The sequence below is a fragment of the Quercus robur genome, chromosome 9, assembly GCF_932294415.1.
Source record: "Quercus robur chromosome 9, dhQueRobu3.1, whole genome shotgun sequence".
Taxonomy (NCBI): domain Eukaryota; kingdom Viridiplantae; phylum Streptophyta; class Magnoliopsida; order Fagales; family Fagaceae; genus Quercus; species Quercus robur.
Window position 1 is genome coordinate 43,080,173 of NC_065542.1, and position 21,002 is coordinate 43,101,174.

Consider the following 21,002-nt stretch of genomic DNA (forward strand, 5'->3'; position numbering starts at 1 on the left):
ATCTAATAAAAAGATATAAGAAGAGTTTGAAGAGTTTTTCTCAAAAAACTTTTTCTACAAAAGAATAAAATATTTGATATTGAGTATATTGTAAAGTGATGTATTAAAATAGATGAAATAGTTTTTTAAATTGCTAAAAGCTTTTTTTTTTTAACACATTTTATGTGAATGCTCTTATGTGTGCATTTTTAGTAGTGTTTGACTTAGTTCAATACTCTTATGTGTTATACTTAATCGTGTCTAGTGCACTAAAACATTTGACAGTTTGCCTTTTTTTTCCCTAAAAGCTTTTCCCTTTTTTAGTGTGCATTACTTTTCTTTATTATGCTTAAAGTGAGTAAATAGTATAATTATAGGTTAAATATCGAGGTTTTAAACTTTTATACATAATCAAACTACAGGGCTATTTTTAAATGGTTGAAATCATAAAAAAAAAAAAGTATTAAAACCATTGAAAAATATATTTTCAATGATTGAAATGATAGTAGGGAACTGTTATCAAAAATTATGTCGAGAATATTTTTTTATAACCTATACAATTGTTGAAAAAAGTGTTACACTTTTAAATATGTTTATTATTTTTATCCACAGGCACTCAACCATTGATAAAAGGTATCTTGAGGTTTTTTTTTTTTGAGAAAAGGTATCTTGAGGTAAGTTTCAATGGTTTGTAACCATTGAAATAAGTATTCTTCATTTTAAAAAAAATTTGGATGTGCTCTTTCACATTTATCAAAATTTAATGGGCAAATTAGAACTTACCCACTTGTGGTTTGATCGAAATTTAAGTTGTCTATCTATGATTCTATAGTTTGAAATTTGACACTTTACCCACTTGAGATTTGACCGAAATTTAAATTACCTACCTATAGAAACTCATGATGCAAGTGTTTTGAGACTATTTTTTATCTTATTTGATCTTGTATGTTTATGTTTTTGGAAAAGAGATACATAAAAGTGGAGTAAAATTACATATATAGCCATATTTTTAACAGATGTAAGTTACAAAACTCTAAGCTAACCCAAATGAGTAAAGTGTTAAATTTCAAATCATAAGTGGGCAACTTAAATTTTGATCAAACCATAAGTAGCTAAGTTGTAATTTGTCCAAATTTAATATTCTCATTCAAAATACTAGCCTCATCACACGCAGCAAAGTGCGTGTGATGATGCTCCTTTTATTTGTTTTGAGTTTAATGTCATAATTTTTAAATTTGAATTTGTCTATTGTTAGTGAGATTACACAGGAAGAGATTTTTAAGAAGCTAAAATTTAGGATTTTGAAAATGAGCAAACTGCTAGGTTTTAGTGTGTGCTACATATTTAAGGAAAAATGTACCAAACATGTGTGAGATATATTTAAATAGAGAGTGTGTACTAATTTTTAGGAAAAAAGTTTATTTGATAGTTGTTTGTTTTTATAGAATACTAAGTATTTTTAACACACACACACGGAGAGAGGGAGAGAAGGTTTTTTAAAGAAACCTACAGTGATGTATATCCAAAAGGGTCTAACTCTTGGATACACAACACATACTTTAAACCTCTTTAACTCACACTCATTTTTCAATGTGAGATTAACCCACTGTTTTTTCTTTTGAGAATATTAAGTATTTTTAACTTTAAATTTTATTGAATTACAATTTTAACCCTTTTTTTTTTTAGGAATAAAGATTATCTAATTAGACTAGGAGCATATTTGACATTTTATGAAGTCATAACTAACTTTCTAAATCTTCATATAAAGGAGATAAACAATAATAATGACCAATTTCCAACTTTTACTACTATAATATAATTTACAAAAGAAAAAATATCTTGGACAGATTGCCACGAATTTACACAATTTGCATGTGCTTTTAGCCAAAGCAAATATAGCAATATGAACAAAAACAACTTAAGTTTATCCCACATATTATGCTTCTCCTCATTGCCTCCAGTTACCTATAATAAGGAAATTGCAAAATGTTAAATTTGTATATAAAACAACCATAATTATAGAAAAAAGAAAGAAAGAAAAAAAAAACTAGTAAATAAGACCTTAAGTTCCTTGGCCTTTTTGTGAGATTTTACATAACTTTAATTACTTATTATGAAGCAAGAGCATGTGATTTAACACATGGGTGAGGCTAATTTGTGGACCTATTAACTAAAATGTGGACCATTTATTTTAACAATACCATCACCTAAATTACTAGCCCAAAGAAAGTATAACCCAACAATGAGCCCATAGCCTAGAACGTTAGTGCTTCTCTTATGGCTATGTTTACTATGTGTCTATGTTACATACTGGTTCTGGAAGAATATTTCTCTCACCGTGCAGGATTGGCGAAGGGACATGTCTTGGCCCAGTTCCATTGCCAATCCTATAATTCTCCATGCAACTGTTCTCATATTTCCTTAGCACATAATAATTTGTTTTACGTGGCCGAACAAAATTCTTGTATTTTATGTCTACTTCATTATTATTTGTTCACCCTATTTACTACCATGGGCATTTTGTAAAGAATCCTAGTACACAGCCTAAATTTTTCATGAGATACCAAGTGCTCATGGTATTATCATCAGTGGCAAACCATTACAAAACAAGTGCTCATGGTATTATCATCAGTGGCAAACCATTACAAAACAATCTGAAGGTATCTTGCATGGAATTCGTTATGTGATCATTTGTTCTTTCTAAAGTAATACTTCACTAATTCAATATTATGTTTGTAGATTGGATTTGAATTTTAGTATGTGATCTTTGTTTATTTTTCTCTGTGCTTGTGTTTGAATTTTTTTTCCTTGAATTAGGAGTTGTGGGCCGTTGTCAATTTCTGTTGTCCTTACCTGCTGGGTGACAATAAATGGTAATAACATTCTTCTTTCTGTGGTTGTCTTGAGTTATGTATGTGCTCCTTGTGGCACTAAAAATTGGAGTTTCCTGGATTTATGGAAAAATTTGAGTGTGCCATTCTTCGTGGAAATGAAAAGGAGGGGAAAAAAAAAAAAAAAAAAAAAGCGTATTGGTTCAAAGGTTGCAAAGGTAATTATTTTTTAGTAAATATAACACATACTTGCCTGTCATAGTACTCCCAGCACTTCACTTGCACTTCTAGAGGTCTGCTTATCCAAAGTGAATAATTCAGTATTAAAAAAAAAATTCAATCCACAACTGAACAGATTCATGGAGAAATGATGCCAAAATTACATATCAAACAGTACAGACTACTTTTCTTGTAGACTCAAATGGATAGGCATATATGAATTTTGATGAAATTTTATTCAAAGAAGCTTCTGCAGAATGTACATTTCATTTGTCCACTATAACAAAATCTCCAATCATTATTTTAACTAAAAGTTATCAATATACTCCTCAGATATGTTCGCATAAGATTGTGAATGGAGTTCTTATTTGCTTTCAATTCAACGATTTGGTACAATTCCCTTTTGACATTTTTTTCCTCTGCTCAACATTTAATATGATCTAGACCAATCTAAAATGCAACTCAATAAATTCTTCTCTGTAGAGCTGTATACAAAATAATTTGACAATGATGAAAGATAAAGGGCCCCAACTTAAAACTGAAATAGACTTTAAAGAAGCAACAAGCAAATATATGATTATAGCAATTATTTCATCAAATGTGAAGTAGTACTTTATAAATTCCAGTACCCATTTCCAAACTTGAACCAACACATCATTCTCTTTCCTTCTCATCTCTCATCTCCACACACACACCACCCCCCCCCCCCCCCCCCTCAAAAAAAAATCCCTTAACTAGAAGTGTTATAATTCTCCTTCAAAAGCCAGAAAATGCCTACGCTTCTATTGTTGAAGCAAATACAAATGCACCCTTTGGCTTCTCTTTGGTTTGGAAAATAGAATAGCTGAGTGAATCAAAAATACAGATGAACTTCTTGAGCAATATTCATTATTTTTCACAGAAATCTTTTTTTTTTTTTTTTTTTTTTTTTTTTTTTTTTTTTTTTTTTAATTTAAATATAGCAGAATGGTAAAGATTAGAGGAAATTAAAGAGAAAAAGTATTGGAACTTACAGAGAAGAAGGGTGGGTGAGAAGTACCCTTTGCTTTCAACTTGGACTCTAGACCAAAAAACTTCAATCCAGACACCACCAAGTCTGCGGTCTTCTTCTTCATATGCTCAATTAGCATTTCATCGTAGACAATCATATTGGCTTCTGTTAAAAGTTTGCGGTCTCTCAAATTCGAAAAAACCTTCCTTGCCTCCTCAATTGTCCCATACTTACACATGCCAGAGATGATAGCAGAGTATATAATCTCATCAGGAGGACAACCCTGTTGCATCATTTCATTCAATACCTCAATCACCTTCTCAGCACCACCAGATTTACAAGCATGGACAACAGAAAGTGTATACTTAAACTCCATAGGGCCACTTGTAACATTGGCTAAGCAATCGCGAACAAGCATCATAGCAGCATCAATGTCTCCGGTCTTGCAGAGCCCTTTAGCAAGAGCACAATAAGCAGCAACAGAAGGAACCAAAGACATCTCCATGATTTTATTATAACACAGACATGCTTTTTCAATATCACCAATCTCAACAAAACATTCAATTGCAATACTATAAGTCAATGAGTTAGGTTCAAAATCTGATTCCTTTACTTCATCAAAGAGTGATATCACCTTTTTAAACTCCCCTTTCTTGTGAAGTGCCCCCATAAGAATATTGTATATGGAAACACTACAATAACCTCTTTTTTTTAAGTCCTCAAACACTTCCACAGCCATCATTGTCCTCTCCTCCTTCCCAACCACAAAAGCAAAGAACTTCGAAAGATCATCAATGACACAAAATCCCAATTTCCCCATTTGGGTTAACAATTTACAAAACTCATCCATCCTTTTCATCTCTGCATACAAAACCAAAATTGGATTCACAATCACAAACTCCGGCTCAAGACCCTCCTGAACTGTGACCTGAAAAACCTTATAAGCCTTATCAACTCGCTTCACACCGCACAAACCTTCGATAATCGAATTATAAATCCCCAAATCAGCTCTATACCCAGAATCCACCAAATCCTTCAACAAACCACAAGCAAACCCCACTTTCCCATCTGCCACAAATGCCTCAACCAACGATCCATATATCGCCCTATCAATCAAACACCTTTTCTCCTTCATCTCCCTAAACAACTCATACCCTTTCTCCACCCTCCCACCTTTACACAACGCGGTAACCAAAGTCGTATACGCCATTGCGTCCGGCTCCACCTTATCCCTCCTCATTTCCTCCCAAACCCTCAAACACCCATCCAAATTCCCTGCTTCAACCAACACCCTCACCATTGCCGTGTACGCAAACACGTCCGGCGCACACAAATTCTCCCTCATTTTACTCAAAACCTTCAACATTTCATCAATTCTCCCAACTTTACACAGCCCTTTAATCAAAACCATAAAAGTAACACTCTCTTCAACCAAACCATCATTCCTAAAATCATCATAAACTGAAAGCGCCAAATCCACATACCCATTCTTCATCAAAGCATCAATAATCCTATTATACAAAAAAACCCTAGGCTTGACATTGAATTTCTTCATCTTCTGATACACGTAGAAAACCCGAAGGGGCCGATTGGCGTCGGAGTGGAATCGGATAAGGATTTCGAACTGCTTTTCGGTGGGGGGTTTGTTTTGGGAGATCATGAGTTCGGGCAGTTGATCGGCGGAGCGGAAACGGTTAGAGCGGTTGAGGCAATAGGCGAAGGCATTGTAGGAAGCGAAAGTGTGGTGGAAGCCTTTTTGCTTGGAGGCCCAGTGGAAGAACTTGGAGGCGAGATTCGGGTCGGGTTGGGATTTGAGGACTTCGGCGACGAGGTCCGGAGTGACGCGGCGGAGTTTGTTGAGGTCGGAGACGATGGGAGGGCCCCAGTGGTTTTGGTTCTTGTGGAATGAGTCGGTGATGTATCGGGCGATAGGGGAGAGGCGGATGAGAGAGGTGTGGGTGGTCCCAGACCCAGACCCAGACCCAGTGTTGGTGTTGCGGGTTTCAGTGGTGGTGGTGGGGGAATGTTGTGGGTCCCAGTGGTGGAGATTGAAGGGTTGAGGATTGTGGGGAGGAGAGGGTTTGTGGAGGGAGATGGATTGGCGGTTGGAGAAGAGGCCGCCACGGACGGTGGGGCGGTGTTGGGAGGGTTTACGGTGGCCGTAGAAGAAGTAGAACTTGTTTTTTTGGTTTTGGTTTTGGTTTTGGGGTTTGGGAATTGGGGGCTGAAGGTGAGGAGGCATTTCTATGTTTTGTTTTTTCTTCTTTCATTGGTTTCTTTCACCACTACTCATCAGCTTCCAGCTTCTCTTTAGTGACCAATTTACACTGTTGTCTTATGTTGTGTCTGACTTACTGGTTGTTCTATGAAAGTGCAGTGCGTTGAGGGTTTTGGGAAAATTGCACCGTGCAGTGCCCCATACAGAGACAGTCATGTTTGTACCCCTGCATTATTTAGCTGATATGTTAATAATTATTCTTCATTTTAGAGGTAATAGATATTTTAATGAAACGTTTTAATTGTGCAGTTAAGTGGGTTTTGTATCTTTTTCTTGACACTTGAAATTCTTCCTTCAGAGTTCATACATAAATCTTTGTCACAAATTTTCAAGCTCATCCTTGATATTATATCTACTCAAATGTATTTGGAAGATATATATTTTCTTCCTTTGAGCTTCTTTATATCTTGTGGCAGATCTATGTCATCAGATTCCTACATCATAATTTCCTCTCATAATTATCGGATAAATATATGACAAATATTCATATATATTTCCTTAATTTCAAGGAAATTAAAAATTAAAAATAAAAAATTAAAAATACGATACCCTAAGGGGCCGTTTGGATCATCAATTCTCATCACTCAATTCCCAGTTTCCATAATTCAATTCTCAAAAATGGTAGGACCCATCTCAATTCTAAAAAAAAAGTTTGTTTGGCAAGTCATAACTCAATTTCCAATTTTTTGTTTCCATCACTCAATTCATTGATTTTTGAGTTATGAGTTACGAAAACTGAAAACACATTTTGGCTATTTTCAGTTTCCATAACTCATAACTCAATGACATTTTTGTAATTAAACACACATGAGGGACCCACTCAGCTGCACCTTTTGACCAACTGACTTTTTTTTTCTTCTTTCTCACTAATTCGGTCTTCACTGGGTTTTTTTTTTTTTTTTTTTTCTTCTTCTTCTTTCACTGGTTCGGTCTTCACTGGGTTTTTTTTTTTTTTTTTTTTTTTTTTTTTTTCACTAGGTTCGGTTTCTGGGTACTGGGGAAAAAAAAAAAAGCTGCACCGTGACAGGCGTGGGCCCCCCAAATAGTGTGAAAAATAGTGAGTGGTGAAAACTGAGTGATGGTACCAAACAACCTTGGCATTTAGAGTGATAAGTGATGGAAATTGAGTAATGAGTAATGAAAATTGAGTGATAAAAAAAAGTGAACCAAACAGGCTCTATTATTAGACTTAGAATTCGATGAATATCCATTTTCTAATTCTTACTGCAAAAGCAAAACACAAATAGAAATATAATCAAGAAGGATCAAATAAATTCAGATCTAAGATCTAATGCTGAACGAACATATATAGAAAGAATAGAAGATCCGAATAAGAATGAGAAATTAGAAAATACGAAGGAACAGAGACAGAAAAATCGGAATCAAACAGATAGTTTAATAAAGAGGAAGTACCTGAATGATTTACGGTCTAAGTTTCCGCAGATGATCCAAAGGAATAAATGGACATTCCATGATTCGACCTTGTACATTTTATCCCACAAGCCTTCCACTGACTTGGAGCTGTTCCTCACTGCTGCATGGGCAATCTGGTTCAACAGAAACAAAGTTACACATGATGATAAATGCTCTTCCCCCTCTCAGATTTGGCAGATGGCCAAAAACTTAATTGAGGAGCTCAATGACGCAATAACTATAGACTTATTCACTCCTAGACCCTCTCACCCGGCTTGCTGGTCTCCTCCTCCACCCGGTGTCTTTAAAGTCAATGTTGATGGGTCTTCATCTGATCTTGAAGAGTCATCCAGCGTTGGAGTCATCATTAGGGACTGCAAAGGCCAAACCGTTGCTGCCTTCTGTAAGCCTCTTCAATCCCATTACTCGGCTGATCTGGTGGAGGTGTTTGCAATGGAGCAAGGTATCTTGCTTGCTCAAGAGTTACAGCTCTCTCAGGTTATGTTTGAAAGTGATGCTCTCTTAGTGATCAATGCCATCAACGACTTTGCCTTTGGAACCCCATACGGGCATATTATTCAGGACATTTCTCATGCTCATCAATCCTTTGTTTACTGCTCCTTCAGGCACCTCAATCGGGCTTTTAATGGTGCAACCCATGAGCTGGCCCAGTTTGCCCGCTGTAATAGGACTGTCCACTTGTGGAAAGGGGTTACCCCTTCTTTTCTTGATCCTATTGTACAAGCTGATATGCAGCACTAACCTGCCTGGCAGGTTCTCTTTGTATCCCCTTTTATTTGCAATGCAATATTATTTCCCCTTCAAAAAAAAAAAAAAAAAGTACCTGAATGATTTGGTTAAGGCCAGCTACAACAGATTTAATATTATATTAGAGCCTTACACCTTTGCCCAGACCCTATGAGGGTTTTTTCGCAGTTGGGGAAAAGGGAGAAAAATAACATAAATAAAATTGAGAGGTGAGGAAGAAACAAAAAATACAAATTATTATGTTTGAAAACTAACGTGTTATGTGATTATCTATACTACTGTTGACTTTGTGACATGTATTCTCTTAATGTAATTTTTTTTTTTTGGAGAGGAATTCTCTTAATGTAATAATTGTTTTGTTTTCAGTGATAATTGTTCTATAATTAATAATTTGTATCAATTATAATTCGGGATTACTATATTTTTTAATCACAACAAAATTTAGAATTGTGATGAAAAATTATTTCACTTACAAATGCATAATACTCATCACACGCGCTTAGAGGCTAGTAGATATATAATAGAATAATAATATATAAAATTATGAGGCCTTAAAAGCTTATATGAAAAAATATTATGAAGTCAACCAAAAGTCACATTTTCACACACACACACACACACACACACACACATATATATATATATATATAACCATTATTTATGTAAAATGAAATTTCAACATTACGCTTCTAAGATTTATATGAAAAACAATTGATGTGAAATATAACATTCTTGTTCAAATATAGCATTAGGTTCATATTCTTAAAAATTAATAAAAAAAAAAAAAAAAAAAAAACGATACCTTATTATTAGACTTCAAATTCGGTTATGTTTAGGCTGTGGATTGGCCTCCTCAAACTTTGATGTTCAAGGTTGAAAGAAACCCCCAAAACAAGAATGAACAAACAAGGAGGAAGGAGAAGGATTTTAAGATTTTGATTATGTTGACCACGTTGTCACAAATCCTTTTTGTCGTGTTTTTTTTTTTTTTTTCTTCCTCTACTTTTAGAAAAGATAATGGCCAGCCAAACACTATTAAAAGTCTATCCAAGTTAGAAAACGTCATGATTTCTTCGTTCTACACTTTCTAGAGTACTATTTTGGTTCTACACATGCTAAGCCTGGGTCCTTGGTTCTTGGTCCTAGGTCTAGGCCCACTATAACGATTCCTGGGCTACACTTTAAGGGCCCATTCCAAGATCTCAGATTCTCTCTCTCACAAGTCAATACCCCTAAACCCAAACCTTTATAAGTCGAATCTTCCCCTCTCTTTCTCTTTCTAAATAGTTGTTTATTTCATGCTCGTTGCCTTTGCTTCTTTTTGTTGATTCCTGGACTGAATTACTGTTGTTGTTGCGTAAGTAATATTTTTCTTTTTCTTTTCAGTTCTTTTGCTAATACTGTTGTTGGGTATTGTTAGTGCTACCCTTTAATAGTTTTTTTTTTTTTGGATTGAATTTTGTGAATTCTTATCTGGGTTCTTGTGAATTTATGTTTGGACATAGACAAAGAGTGTGTGTGTGTTATCTCTATTGTGACTTGTAAAACTAATTGGCTGGCAAACATGTCTGGGTTCTTGGGACTGCCATCATAGTATCAACAAATTTATAACAAGCATGCTATATGACCAGATTGTGCTCATAATTGCAAAAACAAAGCCATATGATTCTTAGCTGATGATTTAATCAATAGTTTCACTGTTAGTTCCTTGTGTAATTCCAATCAGCTTCGGTTTTATATTTTTGCACAATGTTTTTGAGAGCCAAAACCTACTAGTTTAAATAGATTTTGGTAGTAAGATCTTGTAGATGAATTAGCTGTTTACGCAAATGAATGTTCTACCTTGTTGGATCTCTCGATATACTTGATGCAATTTATGTGCAAGGAGTTGTAATACTTATATGTCAACTTTCTTATCCTAGAAGGAGGAATTTTTGAGGGATGTAATGCAGTTTCTGACCCTCCTCTGTGGACATACTCGTCTCATTCCTCAAGGTGCGTTAGCTGAGTTCTTTGATGCCATTCTCAATGCTAAGCACCTTAACCTTTTCAACTTGTATAGAGAAGTAAGTTCTTTACCTTATTAAAGGTTATTGAAAATATGCCAAGAATTAGCTTTTAAAAAGTTGGTCCCTCAGATGGTTTCACGAGGAGGCTTTCATGTTGGGAATGGCATCAATTGGAAAGGACAAGTTTTCTCAAAGATGCGTAATCACACATTGACCAATAGAATGACTGTATGGTTTTTCAACTTTCATTGTTTTCCTCTTTTATTCTTGAGATGCTTTATGTTGCACGATCTTAATTACAAAATTAATATTATGTCACATTGCGTAGTAAATGGCTTTTGTGATTTCAAGCTTATCTAATTGGGAAAATTTGAAGTATTTGGGAGATGGTGTTTGCTAATGATGATTTTTTACTATTTGTTTTCAAAATATTCTTGACACAAATTTATTTTCAATATTTTCTATTGAGCTTTATGACTTAACTTGAGGGGGCTAGATAGGCTGAAAGTAATTCTGGCAGTTTTTTTTTTTTTTTTTTTTTTTTTTAAATTGCGATTTTCTCTTGGGATTGGTTTCATATGATGTTATTCTTTCATACTTCAAATTTCATTAACCTGTTGTAACTTACAAGGATTTTGGAAAACTTTTGGAAGACTCAAGTTGTATTTCTGCTGATAATTAGGGTGTGGGGAATACACTAAAAAGGCATTACGAAACTTATCTTCTAGAATATGAACTGGCTCATGATGATGTGGATGGAGAATGCTGCTTGCTGTGTCACAGGTCTCTCTCTCTCTCTCTCTCTCTCTCTCTCTCTCTCTCTCTCTCTCTCTCTCTCTATGTTGCTGTTTATTGTATGCATGCACACAAAATTGAATGCCTTACTAAATAATTTGAATCTGCATGATATAACAGTATTGCAACTGGTGATTGGGTGAACTGCAGAATATGTGGCGAGTGGGCTTACTTTGGATGTGATAGGCAGCAGGGGCTTGGTGCTTTTAAGGTATGGTTGCCTTATTTGAGTTCTTATACAAAATGTGGGTGAATGTTGTGGTAATTTACATGAACCCTTAGTAAGGTTTCTTTTAATTTAGTGGTGTCGTGAATTGCAAATTTACCTTAGTTTTTGGTTTCCTTCCATTCGGCTTTCCCTATTTGATCCATCTGCATGAAGATACAGACAACATGAGTAGATTCGAAAATGTATATTTGATGTCTTGACGTCTTTATGATGATTGGCAGGATTGTGCTAAAACAGATGGGCTAGAGTACATTTTCCCGCATTGTAGCATCGCAAATTTCAAGAAAAAATCTCAGAAAATAACTAATGGATATTAATAGATGTTAGGAAGACATCTTAGGAAACTGCTAGTGAATATTGATGAGCCTTAGCCCACAACCTGCATGCCTTCCCCATGCTCTTTTTGCTCTAGAAAATCCCCCCAACCCTCTCCAAAATATAATTTGAGGGAAGGTGGGTGTAGCCGTGTAGGAATGTAATTATCATCTTATATTCCCATTGTTTTTAATTATAGATAGATTATGTTCAACACAAGCCCCCTTAAATTTTCCCATTGTTCCTCTGTACCCTGCAGAAGGAGGAGTCTCAAAATAGAATTGTAGATGTCAGTTTATGCAAATTAATTCAATAACATAGTTTTGTAGTTGTATGATATTTAAATAGTCAAATAATTTCCCTTGTATTAAGGTGTATTCCCCATTGTTACAAATCATTTTTCCCCATTGGACTAGGTACGCTGTCTATATAATATAGCCCACTGTTTAGTCTTAGCAACGACAATTCTATCACATTCTAGATTTCATTTTCATGTAACTTAGAACTTTGCTAAATTCATGTAACTTGATTGTGATAACAATTTGATATGTTTCTGATATGACATCAAGAGACTTTATCGAGTTATCGTAACTTTCACATGCATTCTCCTTATTTATTTCTCCACTAGTGTGGAAAATACTGAAGGCTATATTGGTGTATAAATTAATCAAGTTGTTATTGCTTGCTTAATCAGCTGTTAGAGCATTTTCAGGTCCAAACTTGTCTATTGGAAGCCATATCCTTGAAGTCACGTACAAAGTTTATAGTTATCACTTTGATCCAATTGCCATGCAGAGTTCAATTATAGAGGTGATGGCTGAAGTTGCTCTCGGTTTGGCTCATATTAAGGCATACTTCCATAACATATTTTGATACAACTTATAGAGCACATGCTCTTAGGCATTTTGACATTAATCCACAACAAAGTGAAATAGACATTTTACTGTTTAAAATATAAAAACATTATCCATATTATTCACCTAGATTGAAACTTCTAATAGTTCTGTTCATACTGTAATTACAAACTAATTATTACCATTGACACATTAGATTAATTAGAATGTTATTTAGATGCCATTAGAGCATTGGCATCATGTGTGCCAAAATATTTGTCACACCAAACACCAAAAATCATGCCTCATAAGGTGTTAGGAAGCTATCCATTTGATAAGCATTGCTAATAGCCATTTGATAAGCATTGTATGATTAGCATTGTTGATTGAGTAGTGGCTGTGCTAAGTTGTATTCAATTAGTTAGTTGAATTCTGTTAGTCAGTTAGTAGTTGCTGTGCTTAGTTAGTAGTTGCATTGGTTGGATAGTTTAGGCAAGAAAATGGGATTGAAATGTATAAGAGGATATTTCAGATGTTGAATGGGGATTATCCAGAAAATTAACCACTTGCTCTTCCTATCTCTCTCTAAGTCTCTCTTTTCCTTTCTTTAAGTCTTTCCTTTGCTAAGGAGGTGGTTACCCTCGAAGTAACCAATCTTTCTTTCCCAAATCCATTTGTGGGTTTGTTAAATTTTGGTTGTTTTATGTGTGATTTTGGTTGGTTCTTGAGATGATTTTGTTGCAAATTTGGTGGATTTGGGTTGTGGTAATGGGGGCCAGTGGGCAGTGGAGGTGGCTGTGGGTTGTGGGTTTGCTAGTTGTTCTTCAAAATCTTCATATGAGAGGGGGAGAGACATATAAAGTGAGTTGTGTAAGAAATAATAAAAAATTAATAAAGAAATAATATTTAAATGAAAAGCTAAAGAAATAATAAATTAAAAGTGAGTTATATTGATTTTAATGGGTTTTTCTTTGTTGGGATTTGTTGCTTGCAAAAAGTTGAGACACACACAGATTTGTTTCCTGTAATTGGGTTTATTTCATTTTTAATTGAAACTGGGTCTTGATTTTGAGCTTTTATACTGTAACAATTTGTGGCATATTATTTATCTTCATTATTGTGAGTGGGTTCCTTAACTAGGTTGATTTATCTTTTGTTTTGATGAATTCCAAACAAGTATTTGTTCATTATGTTGTAAGATTAGAGAAATTAAATGGCAAAACAGAAAGCTCAATTTTTTTGTTTCTTTAATAATGTTTTTTTTTTTTTCGACAATAGGGATGAGAAGAGTTGTTTCTACAGAAGTTGTATAGATCATCACTATCTAAGCTTTTGGGTTTATTTTGACTTTTCTATTGTATTTTGCCTATATTTAAAAGTTTTGTAAATTATCAAGTGATGTAAGGTTACAAGTAGAAAGCTATTTTTATTTAGAGGTTAGTAAAACTAAATATGTTTGCAGGGTGCAGTATTTTGGATGAAATATACTTGTTCACCTTGTTTTTACTAATGTGTAGAGCTTTGTTCCACGTTTGGGAGACTGTTGATTATTGTACCTTCAATTATCTAGACATGGTTGTTATCACTATTTAAACGTGAAATATGGTGAGGGGGTAGTCTTTGATGTTGCACTTAGACCCTTTACTCTTAATTCTCTCATATATGCTGCTATCCACAATTCCACATTCCTCATCATAGCCATACAATTCTTTAGATGGAATTAACGTGTTAAATAGTAGTCTGGCTTAGTTGATGATTAAAATATTTATATTTTTGTACATATGTGGTAAATAAGTCTAAGGAGGGGTCGTTTATTTCTCTTTCTCAGTTATGTTACCTTTACATTTTTTAGAGCATTCACATCTCAGTATATTAGACTATTACTTTATTTTAGGTTGCATTTGGTATTGGCTTAAAAATTCAAATTTTTTCACTATTTAGCTTATTTTGCTATTATTCAATTTTTTTTGTTACTATTCATAAATCTCATTGTACTTTTTAGTACTATTCATAGATCTCAATGTACTATTTCAACTACATTTTAACTCTATTTATAATACTTTCAGCAAAAAAGTTTTCAGTTTCAGCTAATAAGTTGTTGCCAAATGAACTCTTAGTATAAAAATCCTTTTTTTTTTTTTTTTTTTTTTTTTTTTTTAAAAATTTACCTGACCACTTGTCAAAAACTCACATCAAATTATCTATTTGAATACTTTATTTCATTAAAATACTAATTTTCTTTATTTTTTAAATTATTTCTCTCTCTTCACCCACAACAATCATCATTCACTCTTTTCTTTTTCTAAGGATAAGCAAAGAAATAATAAAAATTTATTTTTGCATAAATACAATAACTTCTAAATTTACACAAGCACGGTAGTTAAAATCTAATTTGCCCTATAGATACATAAGCTAATGTAGGTGTCTTTTGGGGTTCATTAGGAAAATTTTGGGTCTTATGCTAACACATCGCAAACACTCGCCATTCTTATTTTCATTTTTTTTAATGCTTTGTCTCTCTTCCTTGTGAGTACTTCTACTGATACATCAAAATTTTACAAGAAAATTAATTTATCACCTCATCATATGTCGAAATAAAATAAGATTATATCAGAACTCATTACAACTCAAAATAAGATTGTTGTGAAAATGTTACTAGATGAAGACAGCCCTCTCCTCCTGTGTCTCAAAGTCCCACCGATGAAGACAGCCCTTTGCCTGTTCAAAAACGTTTCAATAATGTAATAAGTATCAATTATTATGAATACCAGACCAGTCACTTTACACAATAACCATTTATAAATAAAAAAGAGTGCATCTGAACAAGAATATGGCATTGCGGCATAGAATAAATATTCCATAATATTCAAAACCAATTAAAAGGTAAGTGATTAAAATTTAAGCATCGATTGAACAAATTCAAGAAACTAAATGAAATTATTTCAATTAAATTGGACAATATTTTTCTCCCTCAAATAAGAAAAGAAAAGAAAAAATTGCAATTTTTATTAAAAATAATTACTGAAAATAAGAACATTTCAGAATTTGAAATTAGACTAGCACATAGAGTAAGAATAATGACAAAATCTTACAGCTAGAGTTTATTAAGAAAGAAAAATGTGAAAATAAAAAAATAAAAAAGAAAGAGCAAGAGAAGTGAGAAATAAAGCAGGTAGATATGTAAATGAGAGTTTTGCAATCTGACAAAGTATATATATATATACACACACACTGTCTTACAAAATTGGGTTTCCAAATTAAAATATCAGTTTGTGTCTAGGTCAAGTCTGTTCGGTGCTTTTGGGATTATGGATAAAACATATTTCATTGTCAATTCATTGACTATTAGCAAGGGGAGTATGTCTTTCACCAAATCAAGTTTTACCTCATGACAAGCTCCTATGTGATGAATAAATTTGTTATTTCTTAATAATATAAGACAGAACAAACAAGATTACATTTTATTTTTCTTGACTTTTGGTTGATAGTGACAATATTGAAGAATAGATTCATTAGCACGATAAAGAAAGAAAAAAAAAATACAGTATTGCACCTTGTTTCCACCATCATTGAAGCTGCTTCAAGCAGAAGTCTTGACTGATGATCAGTGTTATAAGCTCTAGCATGCACAAGCCACATTATCCAAGACATCAGGACCATCCAGTCCAAACCTGCAGCATTCAAAACCATTGGCTATAAATAACTCACACGGCAGAGAAACATATTCAATTTAAGGTAGCTGTATGACACCTTTCTGCTATCTGTAAAAGTCTCTGTGGCTGGCCTAAATGTGCCCTCTGCATCGATGTACATTGCCTTTCCCTCTCTACCTCCTTGATCTAATGGAAGCTGAAATGTCAAAGTGAAGAATAGAGATTGATTAATGCTGTACCTACTCAACAAACTGACCTTTCAGATTAGTAATGAAATATCATAAAACCGCTGATAAGAACCTTGTTCTTATCTTTGCTTATGTGATTAAGAAAATGGCTTCTTAAAGGGAGCCAGGACTCCAAGATAGAGAGAAAATTCTAGAGGTAAGAGAGAGATGAATGTTATTTCTGTTACGAATCCTTTACAAATCAAATCCTCCTTTTATCTAAACAACTTGAGCTCACAAGAATCAGTTAGTTAGTTACTCTAACTACTCCTTAGCAACTAACCACCTAACTACTTGCCTATTTAACCACATGACTATTTACAATTATCCACATATATTGAGCAGGAAATTACAACCAGATTCTCTATGCTACCAAACAGTGCATAACCTCTGCTCCACTATACAATACATAACATGGAATAGCATTACTTAAATAAGAAGAAGAAAAAAGAAGTATTACCTGGCAAGTGACACAGGCTGCTGAATAGTCAAATGTGAGGTTGTATTTCGCGAGTCATCTTGCGATTGGACCAACTCGCGAATGACCCTTGAAACTCTTTGCCTAGATGATTTTAAAGTGTGCTTTCCTTACTTCCTTACCCACACACTATATAAGCCCACATTACCCATAAAATTGTAAGGAGACTTTCAAAGAGAAAACCTTAGAAATACACTTGAGGGTTGTTGGGGGCAGTTTTTTTGCACGTAGCCACGTGTCTTTGGAGGTGTGACTTTGCTAGGCCCAGATTTGTTTTGGGGAGTTCAACTGGAACTCAACATTGGGCCGCATAGACAAATGACTTCCAGTGTATTTTTAAGCCTACAAAATACATAAAATCCAAAGTCTTAGAATTATGATAATGATTGAAATAAATAAATAATATGCTTAGCATGATGGCTTTGATTAAATGGTGAGTTGATACGTTATTATTATGTATATTAAGTGATGTCCAATATTAGAAAATAATTAATTAGGTATCAAATGTCCAATAATGGGATGAGTCCAATAGTCCATGTCTAGTTGCGGTTCATGGTTCATGTTCAACATAATAAGGTATGTCCGGCAACGGTCCATGTCCAAATAATATATGTCCAATGGTAGCTCATGTCCAAAAAATATGTGGCCAAGGGTGGTAGATCGATTTATTAATATGTATGTTCATTAATGAAGTATTAGTGAGATTATGTTCATTAAATAGTGAGATGATATTAAAATAACTTGCATCCAGCGGTAAAATAGTAATGAATTACCATATGCTTAATAATGTAATTTCAAAGATGGAGAAAACATTGACTTATCTTTTATGTTTCTAACCCTAGCTATGTAGCAGCACTTCATTCTTTATATGATTTGTGGCTCTGGCCGTTTAGCATTAATGGGTTGATAACCTTCATGTTCTTCATATTTTTGCAGCTCCAGCTGTATAACATTAGTGGGCCTTAACATTTCAGCAACATGAGAAAAGGAGTTCAGTAACATAATAACATTAGTTGAGTGGTATAATGACAATGAATAAAATATACTTAATAATATAAATTTGAAGACAAAATATGATGACTTATCTTCATGTTTTGCTGCTCTAGCCGTATCACATAAGTGGACTTAATGTTTTAGCATCATGATAAAGTGAATCCTTTTATGGTGACTTCATGTTTGAAAGTGAAAAATGGGTGCAACTGGAGGGAAAGAGAATATGTCCAGCCGTGTGCATAGGTTGGTTAAGTTCATCCTCTTTATCGTGCACTTAAATAATTTTCCTCATGTAATGCTCTTTTAGTTTTTTAGCCAAGTATGAGTGATATTGCCTTCCATAAGAAGGGCTTTTAATTTTATGAGTTTTTTCCTTTTATAAGAAGGGCTTTTAGTATTATAAATATGTATCTTCCATAAGAAAGGGCTTTTGTAATGTGTTTTTAGAAGAATGTTTGATATGTTTTTAAGATGTGTAGAGATGGTAAGAAATATATATATATATATATATATATATTGTGAGATATGGTGTTTGTAATATGTATAGGAATTAGATGTAGATACTTTGTTGGACATGGATCTTGTATATGTATACTTTGTGAGACATGAAGTTTAAAGATATATGAGAAGTATGTATGGGTATTTTGTGAGGAATGTATTTGTAAAATATATGGAAGTGTGAGATAGATAATATGAAGGTTAAATATAGTGAATACATGAGATTATTTGTGTTATGGGTTATGTTGCTTTCTAAGAAAGGAGATTTTGTATGAGAAATAAAGAATGAGATGGAGATGTGTTTTGGGCAGCAAAAATGATGAAGTTTCAGAATAATGATGTGTGGGAAAGATGGGTAATGGGTAATGGTATGTTGTAATATTTGTGTGTAGACACCCAATTTTACAACTTGCATTTAACCATCCGGTAGATCTTTAGATTTGTGATACAAAACAAATCTTGATGCTCTAACGATCATAATGGTATGTCATGGGTTTTGATTGGGCTCACCTGTACGATGGGCCTAATCACATCCTATTCTAAATACTTAATTTTGATTGGTTCTCACAAGAATTAATTTGAAATAAATTAAGTGTGATTTTTGATTGGATTTCATTTTTTTTAAAGAAATAATAAAAAATGTTTTTCTTTATGGCATCTTATCTGCTCTGTTTTTTTTAAAAAAAAATTCTGGAGATATGATACATGAAAAATTCAAAAAAAAAAAGAAAAATGCTCAAAAAGCGTCATTATCTTCAGCAGTAACTTGAATCGCATTTTTGGTCAGAAAAACGCTGAAATTTGGATTTCTCTATTTCTATAAAAGTTGTAGAGAATTAAATTTCCTTTCAAAAACCATCAATCCCGAATCAATTGGAATTTTGAGCAGCAAGTTATGGCGAAAATACGAAACAGGTGCAGAAGATAACACAAATTCAGCATTATCTTCAATTTTCTCTCAAAATTTCAAATGAGTTCAACATCAAATCTGTTCAAGCCTATCTAATAGACTTATCCTTTCTTGCTTCAGAAGAAATATTTTTGAAAAATAAATTGGGTAAAGAAACAGATACAGCCTATGAAAAAATTCAAAAATGCTCAAAAGACGTTACTATTTTCAGTATCAATTTGAAACACATTTTTGGCATGGATAACGTTGAAATTTGGCTTTCTCTATTTCTGAAAAAGTTGTAGATAATTAAATTTCCTTTCCAAAAACACCCATCTTGAATCAATTGGAATTTTGAGCGGAAAATTAGAGCCAAAATACGAAGCAGGTGCAGCATCATTTCAAAATTTGAATGGGGGTCAACACCAAATCCGTCCCCAGCTCATTTAAACAGGTTATCTCCTCCCTTAGCTTCAGAAGAAAGCTAATATCTTAGCTTTAAAGCTAAGCCATCCCTTCCCCTATAAATAGAGAAGACCTCTTCCATTTTCTGGACCCCAAAAATTCCCTCTAAAGAGCTAGTGAGAAAGCAGAAAAGAAAAGCTATTGAGCAACCATTGTTCTTACTTTGGTTGTAGTTTAGTACTTCTTTGCTTTCTCCCTAAGCCCTTTAAGTGATCACTTCCCCCTTTTAATTTATGTTGGTAAGTAGTTAATTGTGTTTTTTATTTCTTTATACATGCTAGAATAAATGCTTACAAATCATTATTCACTTCTTTTATGCTATGCTTGGATGAACATGCCTATATGTCTTATTGATTTTCTCTTACATGCTTAGATGAACATTTCTAGGTGATACACAATTTTCTTTTGAATGCTTAGATGAACACTTCTAGGCTAATACACAATTTTCTTTTGAATGCTTAGATGAGCACTTCTAGGCTAAAACACAACTTTCTCTTTAATACTTAGATGAACATGTCTAGGTAGTTGTTTTACCATTTTAAATGCTTGACCAAACATGTCAAAGTATTTTGATTTTGTCTAGATAAACATGTCTAGGGTTTTTTCCTTTACTTCTCTTCATAATTGCTTGGATGATCAAATATGCTTAAAGGTTTTATTTTTATTTGTTTCTCTTTGCAATTATGTTGATGACAAATAACATGACAATTTTGTTTTTCCTTCACATGCTTAGATGAACATGTCTAGGCTAGGAATTCTTTATTTATATTGATCTCTTGGATGAACATGCCATTACCTTCATTTTTTTAAAAATTGTTATCTAACAAGTTTTATTTATTTATTTATTTTTTTGTTTCTCTTTATGTCAAATTCCCCTAACACATATTTATTTACAATTCTTGCAAATCACATGTTTATATGACATATTCTTTGTATTTGTTTGACATGACATGACATTGGCCACCTTAACCTAGGAGACCGGTTTTACTGGGCGAGATGGGTGCTTAATCCCTTCCCATCTCGTAAATTAGCCTCTGAACCAAGATCAAGGATTCTAGACTATACTCTTGTATATACAATTTTATGTTTTTTTTAGAATGTAACTAGGAAATTAAGCAATGTAATTTACTTTTCTTAGA

General features: G+C 33.6%; 2 protein-coding genes and 1 long non-coding RNA gene across 7 annotated transcripts; 2 read left to right on the top strand and 1 right to left on the bottom strand.

Annotated features, from left to right (window-relative positions):
• Positions 1-1,758: 1,758 nt before the first annotated feature.
• LOC126698531 (pentatricopeptide repeat-containing protein At4g20740-like) lies at positions 1,759-6,568 on the bottom strand. 5 transcript variants are annotated; one of them, XR_007646496.1, is made up of 4 exons: positions 4,043-6,563; positions 3,060-3,105; positions 2,833-2,926; positions 1,759-1,944 (listed from the first exon to the last, which is right to left on the bottom strand). XR_007646496.1 is itself a non-coding variant. In XM_050395829.1 (3 exons), the coding sequence occupies exons 1-2, from the start codon at positions 6,260-6,262 to the stop codon at positions 3,067-3,069; spliced, it is 2,259 nt and encodes a 752-aa protein (XP_050251786.1). In that variant the 5' UTR covers positions 6,263-6,562; the 3' UTR covers positions 1,759-1,944; positions 3,060-3,066. The 5 variants fall into 5 exon arrangements, 3 of the variants coding, with proteins under 3 accessions (XP_050251786.1, XP_050251785.1, XP_050251784.1); XR_007646497.1 differs by having other exon boundaries at positions 3,064-3,105; positions 4,043-6,562; XM_050395829.1 differs by lacking the exon at positions 2,833-2,926 and having other exon boundaries at positions 4,043-6,562.
• A 1,173-nt stretch (positions 6,569-7,741) lies between these two features.
• On the top strand, positions 7,742-8,473 carry LOC126701065 (uncharacterized). The gene has a single exon (XM_050399207.1). The coding sequence runs from the start codon at positions 7,742-7,744 to the stop codon at positions 8,471-8,473; it is 732 nt and encodes a 243-aa protein (XP_050255164.1).
• A 1,986-nt stretch (positions 8,474-10,459) lies between these two features.
• On the top strand, positions 10,460-11,280 carry LOC126700206 (uncharacterized). Its single transcript, XR_007647082.1, has 3 exons — positions 10,460-10,545; positions 10,618-10,716; positions 11,171-11,280. It is a non-coding gene; the product is annotated as an uncharacterized LOC126700206 (long non-coding RNA).
• The last annotated feature ends 9,722 nt before the right edge of the window (positions 11,281-21,002 follow it).

Excerpts from the sequence above, each read along its gene's own strand:
- LOC126701065 (XM_050399207.1), top strand. The coding sequence starts at position 7,742 with ATGATCCAAAGGAATAAATGGACATTCCATGATTCGACCTTGTACATT.
- LOC126698531 (XM_050395827.1), bottom strand. The coding sequence starts at position 6,262 with ATGCCTCCTCACCTTCAGCCCCCAATTCCCAAACCCCAAAACCAAAAC. Across the intron at positions 3,874-4,042 it reads CTCACCCACCCTTCTTCTCT|CTATTCTATTTTCCAAACCA; the intron begins GTAAGTTCCAAT and ends TGATTCACTCAG.